The 16,906-nt window shown below is 34.7% G+C and overlaps 1 protein-coding gene across 5 annotated transcripts in view; it reads right to left on the reverse strand.

The window, feature by feature from the left end:
• The window catches only part of ADGRL3 (adhesion G protein-coupled receptor L3), a 798,980-nt gene that overhangs the window by 18,628 nt on the left and 763,446 nt on the right, over positions 1-16,906 (reverse strand). For 2 of the 5 annotated variants that reach the window (XM_070505773.1, XM_070505776.1), the window contains one exon: positions 7,298-9,951. The exons of the other annotated variants lie outside the window; for them this stretch is intronic. In XM_070505773.1, the coding sequence (XP_070361874.1) occupies positions 9,878-9,951 (74 nt within the window). In that variant the 3' untranslated portion in view covers positions 7,298-9,877. Of the gene's footprint in view, positions 1-7,297; positions 9,952-16,906 lie in introns of those variants that run through there. 5 annotated transcript variants of the gene reach the window in all.

Below are 16,906 nucleotides of genomic sequence, written 5' to 3' on the forward strand. Positions count from 1 at the left end.
AAAAATCTAAGAAACCCAGCATAAGAAATTGCAGTATTAAATGGGTAGTCTAAAGCAAACAGGAAAAGAAACGCAGGAAAACAAGATAACGAGCGACAGATTAACAGCACTAAGTCCACATGCATCAATAATCACTCTCAATGTGAACGGATTGAACTCTCCAATAAAAAGACACAGAGTGGCAAAATGGATTAAAGAACAAGATCCAACAATTTGTTGCCTCCAGGAAACACACCTCAGCCCCAAGGACAAACACAGACTCAGGGTGAAGGGGTGGAGGACAATACTTCAAGCAAATAGCAAGGAAAAAAAGGCAGGTGTTGCAATTCTCATATCAGACCAAGTGGATTTCAAAATAAGACAGGTAAAGAGAGACACAGAGGGACAATATATAATGATCAAAGGGACACTTCATCAAGAAGAAATAATGCTTATAAATATCTATGCACCCAACACAGGAGCACCAAGATTCATAAAGCAACTATTAACAGACCTAAAGGAAGATGTTAAAAACAACACAATAATAGTAGGGGACCTCAACACCCCACTCACATCAATGGACAGATCATTCAGACAGAAAATCAACAAGGAAATAGTGGAGCTAAATGAAAAACTAAAACAATTGGACTTAATAGACATATATAGATCACTTCACCCTGAAAGAGCTGAATACACATCCTTCTCAAGTGCACATGGAACATTCTCTAGGATAGACCATATGTTGGGAAACAAGGCAAGCCTCTACAAATTTAAAAAAATTGAAATAATAACAAGCATCTTCTCAGATCATAGTGCTATAAGGATAGAAATTAATTACAAGAAAAAAGCTGAGAAAGGCACAAAGATGTGGAGACTAAACAACACATTACTGAACAAGCAATGGATCATTGAAGAAATTAAAGAAGAAATAAAAAAATACCTGGAAACAAATGAAAATGATAGCATGCCATACCAACTCATATGGGATACAGCAAAAGCTGTATTAAGAGGTAAATTCATCGCAATACAGGCACATGTTAACAAACAAGAAAAATCCCAAATAAGCAACCTTAAAGCACACCTAACTGAACTAGAGAAAAAAGAACAAATGAAGCCCAAAGTCAGCAGAAGGAGAGAAATAATAAAAATCAGATCAGAAATAAATACTATTGAAACGAAAAAGGCAGTAGAAAGGATCAATGAGACAAAGAGCTGTTTTTTGAGAAGATAAATAAAACTGACAAACCACTAGTCAGACTTACAAAGGAAAAAAAGGGAGAAAGCTCAAATAAACAAAATCAGAAATGAGCGAGGAGAAATAACAACAGACTCTGCAGAAATACAACAGATTATAAGAGAATACTGCAAAAAACTATATGCCAACAGAATGGATAACCTAGAGGAAATGGATAAATTCTTGGACTCCTACAATCTCCCAAAGTTCACTCAAGAAGAGGCAGACAATTTGAACAGACCACAAGGAAAGAGATTGAAACAGCAATCAAAAACATCCCAAAGAATAAAACCCCAGGACCAGATGGCTTTCCTGGGGAATTCTACCAAACTTTCTGAGAGGATTTAATACCTATCCTTTTCAAGCTATTCCAAAAAATTAGGGAAGATGGAGCACTTCCTAACACATTCTATGAGGCCAACATCATGCTGATACCAAAACCTGACAAGGACACCACAAAAAAAGAGAACTACAGGCCAATATCACTTATGAACATAGATGCAAAAATTCTAAACAAAATTTTGGCAACCAGAATTCAGCAATTCATCAAAAGAATCATACATCATGATCAGGTGGGATTCATACCAGGGACACAGGGATGGTTCAACATCCACAAATCAATCAACGTGATACACCACATCAACAAACTGAGGAATAAAAACCACATGATCATCTCAATAGACGCAGAGAAGGCATTTGACAAGATCCAACAGCCATTTATGATAAAAACTCTGAACAAAATGGGCATAGAAGGAAACTACCTCAACATAATAAAGGCCATATACGACAAACCCATAGCTAACATCATACTCAATGGGCAAAAATTGAACCCCATCCCCCTGAAAACAGGAACGAGACAAGGATGCCCTCTATCACCACTCTTATTTAACATAGTACTGGAGGTCCTGGCCAGAGCAATCAGGCAAGAAAAAGGAGTAAAAGGAATCCAATAGGGAGGAAAGAAGTGAAACTCTCACTGTTTGCAGACGACATGATCTTATACTATAGAAAACCCCAAAGAATCCATTGGAAAACTGTTAGAAGTAATCAACAACTACAGCAAAGTTGCAGGGTATAAAATCAATTTGCATAAATCAGTAGCATTTCTATACTCCAGTAATGAACCAACAGAAAAAGAACTCAAGAATACAATACCACTCACAATTGCAACAAAAAGAATAAAATACCTTGGGGTAAATTTAACCAAGGAAGTGAAGGACCTATATAATGAAAATTACAAGGCCTTTCTGAGAGAATTGGATGACGACATAAGGAGATGGAAAGACATTCCATGTACATGGATTGGAAGAATAAACATAGTTAAAATGTCCGTTCTACCTAAAGCAATCTACAGATTCAACACCATCCCAATCAGAATCCCAATGACAATCTTTACAGAATTAGAACAAAGAATCCTAAAATTCATATGTTGCAACAAAAGACCCCGAATTTCTAAAGCAATCCTGAGAAAAAAGAACAAAACGGGAGGCATCACAATCCCTGACTTCAAAACATACTACAAAACTACAGTAACCAAAACAGCATGGTACTGGTACAAAAGCAGGTGCACAGATCAATGGAACAGAATTGAACGCCCAGAAATAAAACCACACATCTATGGACAGCTTATCTTTGACAAAGGAGCTGAGGGCATACAATGGAGAAAAGAAAGTCTTTTCAACAAATGGTGCTGGGAAAACTGGAAAGCCACATGTAGAAGAATGAAAATTGACCATTCTTTTTCACCATTCACCAAAATAAACTCAAAATGGATCAAAGACCTAAAGGTGAGACCTGAAACCATACGGCTTCTGGAAGAAAACGTAGGCAGTACACTCTTTGACATCAGTATTAAAAGGATCTTTTTGGACACCATGCCTTCTCAGAGAAGGGAAACAATAGAAAGAATAAACAAATGGGACTTCATCAGACTAAAGAGCTTCTTCAAGGCAAATGAAAACAGGATTGAAACAAAAAGACAACCCACTAACTGGGAAAAAATATTTGCAAGTCATATATCTGACAAAGGCTTAATATCCATAATATATAAAGAACTCTCGCAACTCAACAACAAAACATCAAACAACCTAATCAAAAAATGGGCTGGAGACATGAACAGACATTTCTCCAAAGAAGATATACTGATGGCCAATAGGCACATGAAAAGGTGCTCATCATCGCTGATCATCAGGGAAATGCAAATCAAAACTACACTAAGATATCACCTTACACCCGTTAGAATGACAAAACTATCTAAAACTAATAGCAACAAATGTTAGAGAGGTTGCGGAGAAAAAGGAACCCTTATACACTGCTGATGGGAACGCAAACTGGTGCAGCCACTATGGAAAACAGTATGGAGATTCCTCAAAAAATTAAAAATAGAACTACCATACGATCCAGCCATCCCACTACTGGGTATTTATCCAAAGAGCTTGAAGTCAGCAATCCCAAAAGTCCTATGCACCCCAATGTTTATTGCAGCACTGTTTACAATAGCCAAGACGTGGAAGCAACCTAAGTGCCCATCAACAGACGAATGGATAAAGAAGATGTGGTACATATATACAATGGAATACTACTCAGCTGCAAAACAGAACAAAATCATTCCATTTGCAATAACATGGATGGACCTTGAGAGAATTATGTTAAGTGAAATAAGCCAGTGAGAGAAGGACAATCTGTGTATGACTCCACTCATATGAGGAGTTTAAAATTACGGACTAAGAACAGTTTAGTGGATACCAGGGGAAAGGTGGGGTGGGCGGTGGGCACAAAGGGTGAAATGGTGCACCTACAACATGACTGACAAACATTAATGTACAACTGAAATTTCACAAGATTGTAACCTATCAATAACTCAATAAAAAAAAAAAGAATAGGGAACAATTCTTAAGCATTTACTGTATCAGACACTATTCTAAACACTTTAGTAACTCATGATTTTAACTCTTTTATCCCAATAACCCTATTTAGTAGATTTTATTATTATCCCCATTTTACAGAGGAGGGAACTGAGATACAGAGAGGGACTTGCTCAGAATCACAAGGCTAGAAAAGAGGGAAGCAAGTTTTTAACTCAGGCAGTCTGGATTGAAAGTCTGGACCCTCAACCATCATACAGTACTGCCTGTTAGTAGGAACAAAATCAAGGTAGCACACAGAGAAAAACAGAAATAGGGTAAAGAGGAAGTCTTTACTGTGTTCATTGTCCTGGTTCCCAATTGCCGCTGGCATTACCCTTTTTCTCTTTGATTAGATGAGTCAATGAATCCCATTAAAAGCATTTGATGTTTTTTTGTTTAGTATATGTAAGTTTGAGTTAGGGTTCTATTACTTAAAACCAAAGGATCTTGAAAAATACTCTAGTAAGAGAGGAGAAACTAGATCACACAGAGGTAGACATATTGCAGTCAAAGGGCTTATCAAAGAAAATCCAATATAAAAAAAAATAACATAGAAGAAAATGTGCTGATCAGGAGACCCTGATCCAAGAATTAACTACACTGTGAATGAAGTATGACATTGAGCAATCACATGTCCTCTGTAGTACTCAGTTTACTTATCTGTGAAATAAAGGGATTGCACTAAATGATCCAAGGGTTGTTTCAGGTCTTCAATTTCTGTGAATTTACACTGTGCACAGAAAAAACAAATGATTTAGAGTGATGGGTGGAGAAGTCCAGAGAGATGGATGAAAATGACCTGGAAAAAAAAATGTGGTTGAGGGCTGAGGCAAAGGTGGACCTGGGAATATTGAGGGAAAGAAGGGAAAGAAAGGAAAGGACTGGGTGATAAGTAACTCTCAAGATTGAGTGAGAGAAGATGCTGTTGATTTATGGAGCAAAGAAACACCAGATAAGATATAAATGATCTTTGTAGAACAAAGAAACAAAACGGGAAAAAGTAAGGCTAAGATTAAACAAGAGGAAGAGTGAGAATGAGCTTGATAGGTAGGAAAAGATTAAAAAAAAGAAAAGAGATCTCATATTTCTATGAGGTTGGGATGGGGTTTAGCCTGAATCTGAGGGAGCCTGGTCAGAGATGTGGCAAATGGAGGTGATGATTGGACAGAGGAGAGGAGAGTATAGATAAAACTCTGTGAAAAATAATGGGAAAGAAAATTGTTCTAAACTTATTCTAGTAAGTAAGACAAGGCAAACATGTGAAAGAAGTGGAATGAATGATACAAATAATTTTTTTGCTCCTCTTGGAGAATATTTTCTATCACTGCATAACTGAAGTAGCTATCATTAAATATAATTAGGGCTCTGGTTTCTACTAAAATATGAATATCTGATATTTGTATTAACAACTTGTATATCAGAGACGGCATATAAATTGCACATGAGTTGATCATTTTCCCCCGTGGTCTTTTTCCCTGACCATAGCAGACATAAAGAATCCATCTTGGGATTCTTTCTTACTAATCTTGGATGAAGCCCTCTGAAGACAGTGTTCCAAACAACAACACCGTTTGATCAGTTGTCACTATTGTAAGAACTACTTGACACCTCATCACTCTATCCATGAAAGTTATATGTAAGTGTCTAGGTAATTGAGATGTACTAATTCTATGTATTATTGCTAACCATTGAAGGAGAAGACTAGTGGGTGTGAGAACCCAACAGAAGTGGTTTTTCTATGTAATGAATTGTCATTGGTTTCTCTCTTAACTTCCATGGGATCCTCTGTGCTATTCCTTTTTAAAGCAATTTTTAGGAATCAATATTAGTTGTTTACCAAAACTTAAAAAGAAGAATATGAATTGGGTGGCTTATAGAAGCTAAACAAGCTGAGAGTCATGAGAGTCATATTGAAGAAAGTTGATTTATTATTTATTATGCATATTTAATCATAAAAAAAGACTATCCTTCATTAACTTACGGCTTCGCCCAATGGAATTACAGGCAATTCAGTTTTATAAAGAGTAGAATTTTGGATAGCTGTAACACTGTGCCAAATCCTTAAGTGGCTATCTGGTCTGATAATAGTCAAATTTCCAGGGAAAACTTGAAGAGGCTTTTGTTCCATGTTATTCCTGAGATATGTCTGTGAATTCTGCTCGATTTAAACTTAACTGACTTCTTTCTACTATGATAATGTTCATGGACCTTGAAAACAGTGATAGAAGCCCAGACATTTTGAACAAGAATTTTCTTTTTTTTTTTTTTGCAGAACGCCTTCTTTTTTTTTTTTTTTTTAAAGATTGGTGCCTGAGCTAACAACTGTTGCCAATCTTCTTTTTTTTTCCTGCTTTTTCTCCCCAAATCCTCCCAGTACTCAGTTGTATATTTTAGCTGTGGGTCCTTCTAGTTGTGGTATGTGGGACACCACCTCAGCATGGCCTTACCAGTGGTTCCATGTCCGTGCCCAGGATCTGAACTGGCAAAACCCTGGGCTGCCGAAGCGGAGCATGCGAACTTAACCACTCGGCCACTGGGCCGGCCCCAAGAATTTTTGTTCTATGAATTAAATCATGAAAAATGTGATTTAGTAATCCAGTTGATTTTTATTTGAACCATATACTATCTATCTTTATAAACTGGAAGGAAAACCATATTTAGGTGATTAGCTAGACTCATTTGAGGATAAGACATTTTCTGTTTCAGTCTTTCCTATACATTTCCTTTTCCTACTTTTTAAAAAAGAGTTTTAGGGGCCAGCCCAGTGGCACAGAGGTTAAGTTCTCACGTTCAGCTTCTTGGCTGCTGGGGTTTCACCTGTTCGGATCCCAGGTGAGGACATGGTACCGCTTGGCAAGCCGTTCTGTGGTAGGCGTCCCATATATAAAGTAGAGGAGGATGGGCATGGATGTTAGCTCAGGGCCAGTCTTCCTCAGCAAAGAGGAGGATTGGCAGTAGTTAGCTCAGGGATAATCTTCCTCAAAAAAAAAAAAAAAAGACAGTTTTATAGTACTTTGAGAATATTTAAACATGATTAATGCAAATACTTATCCAACATTTATTCAACAGTTAACTCTGATTCTCAGCCCAAACAGCACATTAAATCACCTGTGGGCTTTTAAAATTAACTTATACATGAGGGCCACCCCCAGAGATTCTGATTTCCTTGGTATGGAGTGAGGCATGGGCTTCTTTTTTTTTTTTAATACGCTCTGGGTGATTCAAATGAAGCCAGGGCTGGGAAATACTGAGCTATTTTATTGACCCTCATAATAATGCATAAAAATAGCAGGATAAGTTTAATCATCCTCTTTTCAAAATAAGTGAATAAAATCTAACACTGTTTTTTAACTTTTTAGACAATTTATGTATATACATTACAACTGTAAAACTATTACATTAATTTGAAAATTTTAGGTTATAGAAAAATAGCATGTTATCCTTAAAAATGAAAATTTTAAAACTCTAGGCTTAAAAGGAAAGTTTGTATTCTTTTTCAGTTTGAATCTATTTCTTCTTAGTGTATTTTTCTGCATTAGCAGAATTAATGGAATTCTGTTTTCATCAGTTGCAATAGAATGGTGTAAATTAACACTGTGCTAAAGGCTTTCCAAGAATGTGAGAAATTATTAGCTTGAAGAAGTATAAAGTGCAAGACAAGGGGTTTGCATTTTAAGATACCTTATCTTTTTTTCCCAACATTTAGAAATAACTGTTAATTTCTGGAATATGGCTAATTGATAGGATTGACTGTATGCCAAATATAAAATATATGTTCTTACATCTTATAAAAGCAAAGCAAGAATATCAAAATAAAAATAAGAGTTTAGTGAGGTTTTTCCACAATTGGAAATACAAAGAGAATTAATGTCTTGGAGATTCAGACATGAATCTTGTCTTTGGAGAATTGTGATTATCTGAAAGATCATGTTCATTATAAGGATTATCTAATTCACAATTACGTAGAAATTTTTATTTAATACCATGGTGTGTTTTGATTTTAATACACTTAACAATCACCAATACACACAAGATCTTTATTTCAATTTGTACATAAAATCTTCAGAGCATGTTAACATCCTTGATACTTTTGGATAAGACATTTATATTTTCTGTCTCTGTGACTGTGAGTATATCCTGGATGAAGCATCTCAGGTAAGTAGGGAAAAGTGAATTGACTTTTGCCTTATTAGATATCCTGTTTAGAGAAGATTCTTCACTGAAAATAAACTTTTTAGTATTGTAATGAAACAAATTAATTATAACTGATATTTTTAGAAGTGAATTTATCTATAAAATTCAAAACGATGTCACTTTCTGGGCATTTATTGATTTTCCACTTTTTGCCATATCTACCTATGTGATTATTCCCCACTTTACATACAAATTGAAAACTAGGGGCTGGCCCTGTGGCTGAGTGGTTAAGTTCATGCACTCTGCTTTGGTGGCCCAGGGTTTGCCACCCAGGGTTGAGAGCCTAGATGTGGACCTACACACCATTCATCAAGCCATGCTGTGGCAGTGTCCCACACAGAAGAACTAGAATGACCTACAACTAGGATATACAACTATGTACTGAAACTTTAGGGAGAAAAAAAAAAGAAGAAGACTGGCAACAGATGTTAGCTCAGGGTCAATCTTCCTCATCAAAAAGCATAAACAAAAAACAAAACCATCAAGTATCTCCACTTGCAAAGGTCAGATCTTTTACATACTCAAAAAATTAGTTTAAATTTCTTTAATAACTACTTCTAGTATATTTTGATAAATATTTATGAGGAAAATACCACTTTGCTAGGATCTTTCATAAATAAGCAATTACTACATATATATGTGTGTTGTTCTCTCTATATATGCAATAACATATACATGCGCAATTACACACAGACTCACAGAAACACACATGCACGGCCTTCCCCTTTCCTCTGTCATTTTGAACCTAAAATGGTGTAGGAGAGTAATTAATGGCTTCAGCTTCAGTAGTACTGTATCCATTACAACTTTGAGAATCTACTCTGTATGTAGTTCCAAAAGTATGAATGGATTTATCTTTTGGGAAAATTGAGCACAATCTAGTAACTCTGTTTCTCCATTCCTATAATATATTCTCTAATATCTAAAAATAACCACTTGGGGAAAAAAAAAAGGAAAAGGAAAAAACCCTGATAGCAAGGCATAGTGTATTTCCGAGGAAGAGAGTGAGAAAGAGTCTAAGAGCCTTGGTACCAGGTGGAGCTGCCACACAGGCAGCCCGAGAGCTTGTCTGAAATGCTGCACCTCAGACCTGCCGCAGACTAACGCAAATGGAAATTTGCCTTTTAACAAGATTCTCATGTTGTAATTTATAGGCACTTTATAAATGAGAAGCATGGTTGTTGAGTATAGACATCTTCTGTCTCCAATTGCTGCAGCCAAATGGATATTTAATATTAGAAGATAGGAAGCTATACAAAAAAGAAGAGATTCTATGGTTAGGGCGGAATTCTTAAGGCAGCATTCATCTCATTAATCGTTCTTTCTCCACCTAAGGATTGGGATCAGACATTTAGTGGAGATACTTTTATAACGTTATTTTATCATGAGTTATAAGGGCAATTAATATTAGAGGAGTCACATCTCCAACATTTCATTGATGTAAAATACTCAGAAAAAACACCAAAACTCAGATATAACAAAAATCTTTGGGGCGATGTTTCACAAACTGAGTTCCATGGGTTAATAGTTCTCAATGTATTGCTCTTCAGGTTCTCTGAGGATTTCAGGGCCAAATAATTTTAGGAAGCAGCACAATATATACTCCTCGCGTAGTTTTGCAGTGCATTCTCTGAAATCCTACAATAAAAAAAATCTGTGTTACTTTGTTTAGCCTGTCTCCCAAATATATTTAAACTCAGAACCATTTATTTCTTCATCAAATGAGACCTGCCGAAGACAGGCTGTAAAATGCTATATTTGAGCACTAGAAGTACCGTTGTGTAAAGATTAAATATTGAAAAATTGCATACATAAAAACTGAGAAACTTGCAGTTATTACACAAGCTCTATGATAGAATGAACCACTCATACAGATCAGAATGAAACTTTTAACTAGAATTTGATTTAGAAGCACACTATTATTCTCTAACTACTTTTTGTGTGTGTGTGTTTGGGTGTGTGTGTGGGTGGAGGGGTGGGTAATAACAGAAATAAGACACACACACAGAGTCTATTTAGCACTAACCCAGAATCTGTTTAAGAATTTTCTGGATGAGGATTTCATGTGCACCAAGGACATTATATATCAGGTACAAAATAGATATTGTATTTACTGTAGAGATTACTTTTCTATTCTTAGAAAAGTAATTTTTTCAAAGGAGTAGAATTGGTGATACTTCTCTTTCTCTCCGCTGCCTAATAAAATGGAGTTTACATAAACTTTGAGCTCCTTAAAGGGAGGTTCCATGTTTCCCCGCCAAGGGATTGGTTAATTTCTTCTTAACTAATCATCCAGTTGATGCAATATAACATGGTTAGAAAGAATAAAATGGACTTTAGATTGAGATTTTAGTTCAAAATTCACCAGCTCTATGACTGTGAATCTGAATTTAAATTTCCTCTGTAAAGTAAGTACAAAAAAAATGCATTTCACCATATTATTGGGAAGATTAAAGGAAACAATGTAAAGTATCAGACACATACTAGGGGCTCAGGAGCTGCTGATTTCTCTCCATTTCCTTTTCAGAATATTTCTTATGAAAATGTATTTTCAGTGTTATAAAGGATAGGAATCTGAATTAGATTTCTCCAGCTGATCTTTGTGCTCGTTTTGCTGATGGCTAAAGGTTAGTAAAGTAAATAATCAGAATCTCTGACACTAAGAGCTTTACAGACACCTTGGGTGGCAGCAGTTCTCTGCAAATATAAGGGGAAAAAAAAGGTGTCACATTTTATTTTCAATGTGTGGAGAGGAGGGTGGCAGGGCACGGGGATAGAAAGGAAATATATTGAGTCCGTGTTTTAATTATTATCCTGCAATTTGAAACACCAGTCCCAAAATCAAGGTTTTTGGAACTACCATATAATAACAGTGACTACATCACTTATTGTTTACTGACATTTTTTATTGAGGTTTGTAGCTCATGATTTTACATGTGATTGTACAGAGCACTTAAGAAAAAAAAAGGTTGGAAAGGTTGTACAAGAGAAAAAATCCAATAATTGAAAGCTGGTAGGTGTATACGATAATATTAATGCCATGGGTAAATATGAGAATGGTAAGAGACCAAAGCTGCAATAGCTATATTCTTGTTGCTAAAAAGTGATTTTTCTTATCAATGAGAAATAGTGTAATTAGTTGTTAGTTTTTAAAATAAACTATCATCTTTTTAAAAGATATTTCTTGAATTAGATTTAATGCTTGGCAAGTGGGAAAACAGTGTGGATAAACTTTTCCAAATTATCCTTCTACTTTCCAGTGCATTCACAGAAGCCAAATGAAGGGAAATCAAGCTGATTTCCTCTACAATTCTTGATTTTTTTTTCCATAGGCAAAGATCAGTGTTAGTTAGAATATACAAAGACTTGTTTATAAATGAACACATTCTGATTGTCCAGAGCTGTTTCAAGAAATATCATATTTTATTACTTGGGATGGTAAAGGAAATGTTATTCTCAAATGAGGCATGAAAACCAACTTTAAATGTTTTTTCCTCATCTTTCTTGATTCATAATGTCATTCGAAACATAAGAGAATGTGACAATTTGAAATTCAAGACATTAAAAAATACTCTAGAGAACCAGGCAGTGGTCAGCATAAGAGGACACTGTATTTTGAGTTCTATCCCCAAAGACTTCTACTTACTATTAAAGAGTTGATGACATTCATGAATCTTGCCAAACATTTTTTGAGGTCAACCAATACATTTCATTTTGAAGCCAGGATCATTTTGTCAGTCTACCTTGAGATGAATCAGAGTAATTTTTAACCTTTAAAAAGCTACTTTAGGTATGAATTTTAAACATATTTCCTTGCCAATGTAGTGTGAAATTCTGCAGTCTTGGGCCATTGAGACAAACTTAACTCCTTTAACATTTAAAATCCTCTGGTATTTGACTAACTGTAAATCTTTAATAACCTCTCACTTAGATCACAGAGTGGAACATTCTTATTTTGAAATTACTCATTCTGAATGACAATGTTGTTCTAAATTAGATCCTTGGAAGTTGGCTTTACTTTCCTCTCTTTTCAAGCTCCTTCCTTTATCATTCTAGAATGAAAGAAGCATTGGGAATACTTTTAGACACATTTGGATTATGAAGTACTTTGATAACACACCATGTGTACAACTGTCTGCAGAATTTTATGAATTGACTACATTAACTGAAGAGAGGACTTGAGAGTAATATTTTCAACAGTGTAATTATTTGTTCAGTCTCAAAGTAATATTCATATATATATATATATAATGAATTATCCTGTAATATGAATATTGCTTGGTTGTGAATTATTTTGCACAATGTACATAATTCCAATTTAATATTAATTTAATGTTTATTAGAAAGATTCATAATAAAGCTCTAAAAGGTACAAAGCTACTAGTAGCATTAACTGTGTTGGCGTACAAGAAGCAGATTAGAGAGTGACAGTGAATTGAGGCAAAAATACTTATATTCAAGAAACAGTTATAAATTATTCATGTTTCCTTGAGACAAGGTGTAGCTAGACAAAAATATCTAGAGTGTTAAAGTGTTTAGTGTTTCCTGTGGAATTAGCAGGATAAAATTATACTATGGTAAACTCCAATTTTATTTTTTTCAACACATCAATAGCATTTGGTACAGTGTTTAAGATTTTTATCATTCCAAATGATTTCATTTTTTCCTGGAAAATATTTCTCTATAACTCTCATTTAGGTCCTGCTACCTCACCATAAATTTGCCAACTTGGTTCTGCTCTTCTTCTGTTCATATTGGAATTGGAAAGACTTGGTTATCCCACTAGAGGTTTTTTTCTTGTATAACTCTTCCTTGACTTCATAATATAAATCAAAGTTTTTCTTTCACATGTTTCTTTAAAATCTTAGTCTGCATTTACCTTTGAAATACTCTAATGGGACACAAATTAAATGAGAAAAATTTGCGTGACATACTATAAAGAGAAAGAAACATCAAAACAGAGTTGAAATCAAGACATTCAAATAAGAACTTAAAGGTCCTAAACATTAAAGAAGTGCTGACTTAATTTTTTTCTAAAAAGAGGGAACAATAATAACTTTATTTCAAATGAGAATATGCAAAACTATAATAGCTACCTATTTTATTGCAAAGACCACAAAGTTTGCAATATTGCAAACACACAAGCTGTAAATAAAAGCAGTCAGGGTATGGAAGTATGTGTACAGGTGAAACTTAAACACTGATTTCCCTTTTAAAGCAAAGAGGAAGTAATCAGGTTAATTGGTAAATAGGAAAGATTCCTCTTACTGCCTAAGCAGGAAAGAAGCAGCTACCAATACTATTTAATTTCTACTAGTCTAGAGATGAAAATTTAGATATTTAGCAATATTTTTCAGATGGTTTAAGAAAGACTGATTTGCTGATTACAAAATTGAATTTACAGTTGGGATCCAACGAATCTATTTTATGGACTCAGAGAAGCTTCTCGTCTAGAATTCATCTGCGCAAGAATGCTTCCATGAGCTGTTGTGCAGTGTTGCTGCTTGACTGTGCTTCCGTGTTCCTAACTAATGTATTGATGCGCAGAAATCTCGCATAAGATAAGTTTAAAGTATTACTTCGGAATGCATAGTAATTACTTATGTGGTGAGTTATAATTATGAATTACTAAACATGAACTAAGTAAATCTTAAATCTTGGTACTACAATATACTGGGGAGTACATACATATTGTTATTATATCTCAAATATTTTTGTTAGAGAGGAAAAGACATTCTTGTCAATATTTTCAGAATTGCTCAAAATCAAATTAGAGTTGGAGTTCTTTTTTCTCTCTCTCTAAATTGGAACTGACATGCATAGTAGTTCTGTTGTGGGTTTTTGCATCTTTTTTCCCCAAAACATCCCAAGCAGCAGCACTTTGGTACAGAACTGATGGACAACTTCTAAAAACCAATTACTCTTTCACTAACAGGAGATGATTATTGATTAGTTTGGAGTTGATCTTCAGACAACCCAGAAACTACTTTTCCTCTTCCTTTTGGTCTCTACAGTAATGGAGAAAGTCAGTCTTTAAAGTTTTTAATGTCAGTCATCTTTTAAAGTAAGCAAACCAGTCAATGGATTTGAACACATGTGGAGAAAAAGCTGAAGATATTGCCTAAAATTAAGTCTATGAGTTCTATATAAATATTACCAACTCACTCATACGCTTATCTCATTATCATGAAAAGTTTTTCACACCAAGTTAATATTAAAAAATAAAAATAAAAAAACATGAATCTTGAAGATCTTTCATTAATGTCAACATTTTTAGATTAATGGGGATTTTAAAAATACAGATCATAAACCACATTTTAATTTAGAGTCATTGTGAATTTGTTTTACAAGCAGTTAAGGGTATTTCCATTACGTGCATTTGATGAATCTATTTTCCCGACTATTTTTACTTTAAGATAAGTGCTCTTATGCCAGCTTTTTTCCCCCATTATGATTGTTTTAGCATACCAATTTACTATTCAACTATAGTATTTTTAATTTTAATAGAGTCAAAACAAAGGAGGATGCTCAAAAATATTTAATTGGAATTCCAACCTATTTCTCTTTCACAAAATGTAGATTTCTCCATAAATATTACCAATTAGGAGCATGGGCTGTGCAACAATTCAACAGTTTCTGAATCAACTCAACATGAGATCTGTTAGCTAGTGTCCTGATAAGTATCATGTGAACTAGATCTCAAAGAGAAAAAAAAAAATCAGTGTAAAATTTTATCAAGTATCATTTTACTAGGAAACAATAATTGGTTTGTTTCATTGGCATAACTTTTACTTCCAGCTATCCAAATAATGTGCTAGGTATGTATAGTATGTCTGCTTGATGGAAATTTACTTCTTAATGGAAAATCAGATAAACACATCAGAAGTATGCAGATATGTAGGTCATGAATGTCACAGGGTATTGAAAATACAGAGCAACCAAAGGTGGTAAAAAAGAAGAAATTTTAAAAATACTTAATTTATCAATAGCTACACATGAAAATGCAGGTGAAAAAAATTCAAGTTTAGGAATTCAACCCTTGCTAGTGTAAAGAGGACTAAATGATTATGTTACATATACACAAATTTCTATTGAAATGTATGTGTTATTAACTCCTTTATCCATTGTTTTGTTTTCATTAGAGTCACATAAAACTTGGGGTAACAATCTCTTCTTGTGAACGTCTTTGGGATCTTACATCTCTGAAATCACACCAATTATGATGTATGAGAGTTCAAAAATCTCATCCTTTCTTCTTGATGCAAGCGCTGGGTAGTAACTGACGGTACTGAATGGCCTTCTGCATCAGTGTATGTATTCAAGTGATTTTCTTTTGGTCTATGTAGAGCTGGGGAGGCTACCTGCTTCAAATTTCCACATAATGAAACACAAAAGATAACCGGCAGGGAGGTAGCAATATTCGAAAATCAGAATCGGCAGCATCAGCAAGCTGACTTGAGGTAGTTTCCCCAGTGTTGTCTGAAACTAGCTTCTTATTGACAGACTTGTTTTCATATAGATTACTGTTGATCTGGCAAAACAAGCATAAGTGTTCATAATCTACAAACCATGTTTGCTTCTGAAGTTACCTTAAATATGTCTAAAAAGGGCTCTTTCATTACCAAATGTATTCTGTGTAACAAATAGGCTAACCACCTTTCAGGTGCTAATATTGCCATATTGTGGTATGAGAAAATCTAATTACCATTAAAGTTTTTGGTTCTCCTCCAGCTTAAAGAAAATCTTTAGATTTAAAAAAATAGTCATGTTAAGTGATTAAAAAGGAATGATGCGTAAGGTATTTTGAGGGGATATTAAGGTTATGATGCACTTTGGCCCAGCACCCAATTTTTTCTCTTGTCATATTTTTAAACTATATATAGATTACTGGCTATTCTCCAAACTACTCCTTTATAGGTGGGTGGTGTTTAGATTTTTGGAGAAAAAAAAGAAAAAGAAATCACCAATGTATCACATACTACAGGAGAAATTCTGATTTGGCAAATTCATTCTGGCTTTGCCCTCGGAGGGTCTCCACGCTTGGACAGTGCTGCTAAAAATTCTTCAGTAATCGGAGATCTAGAAAGTTTCTTTGAAAGGGCTTTTTTCCCCCTCCCATTTTCTCCATATATAGAATAAGAAAAAATTAGCATAAAAATGTCTTACACTATCTTTACAAAATGGATATGCTCTTTGTCATTGTTCCTGTGGCTTTTAGCTAATTGAGTGAATTTAAATGAAGCATACGAGGAAGGAAAAAGTACGATTCAACCCCTCCCCCCAAATTCAATGCTTAAATCTCTGATTGAAGCCGGCTTTTATAATAAGCTTAGTGACTGCCGCTGGTTTATAAATAACCTACACAGTAACCAATATATTAACCTGCTTGAAAGTAAGTTAATGCATCTTATTTCAGCCAACATAAACATGCCCATCCCATTTTTCTGGTTTACTTCGCCTGCAAAAATTGTATAATTTTGTGCTTAGGTTATCCATCTAGGCAGGTTTATTTCTTTTGCAAGGCTCATTTGGGCCACAGAGGATTAGCAAAGTTTATATATTTAAAATAGAAGGAAAGAAAGGCGAGAAAAAT

Source organism: Equus asinus, chromosome 3 (genome assembly GCF_041296235.1).
Source record: "Equus asinus isolate D_3611 breed Donkey chromosome 3, EquAss-T2T_v2, whole genome shotgun sequence".
NCBI lineage: Eukaryota > Metazoa > Chordata > Mammalia > Perissodactyla > Equidae > Equus > Equus asinus.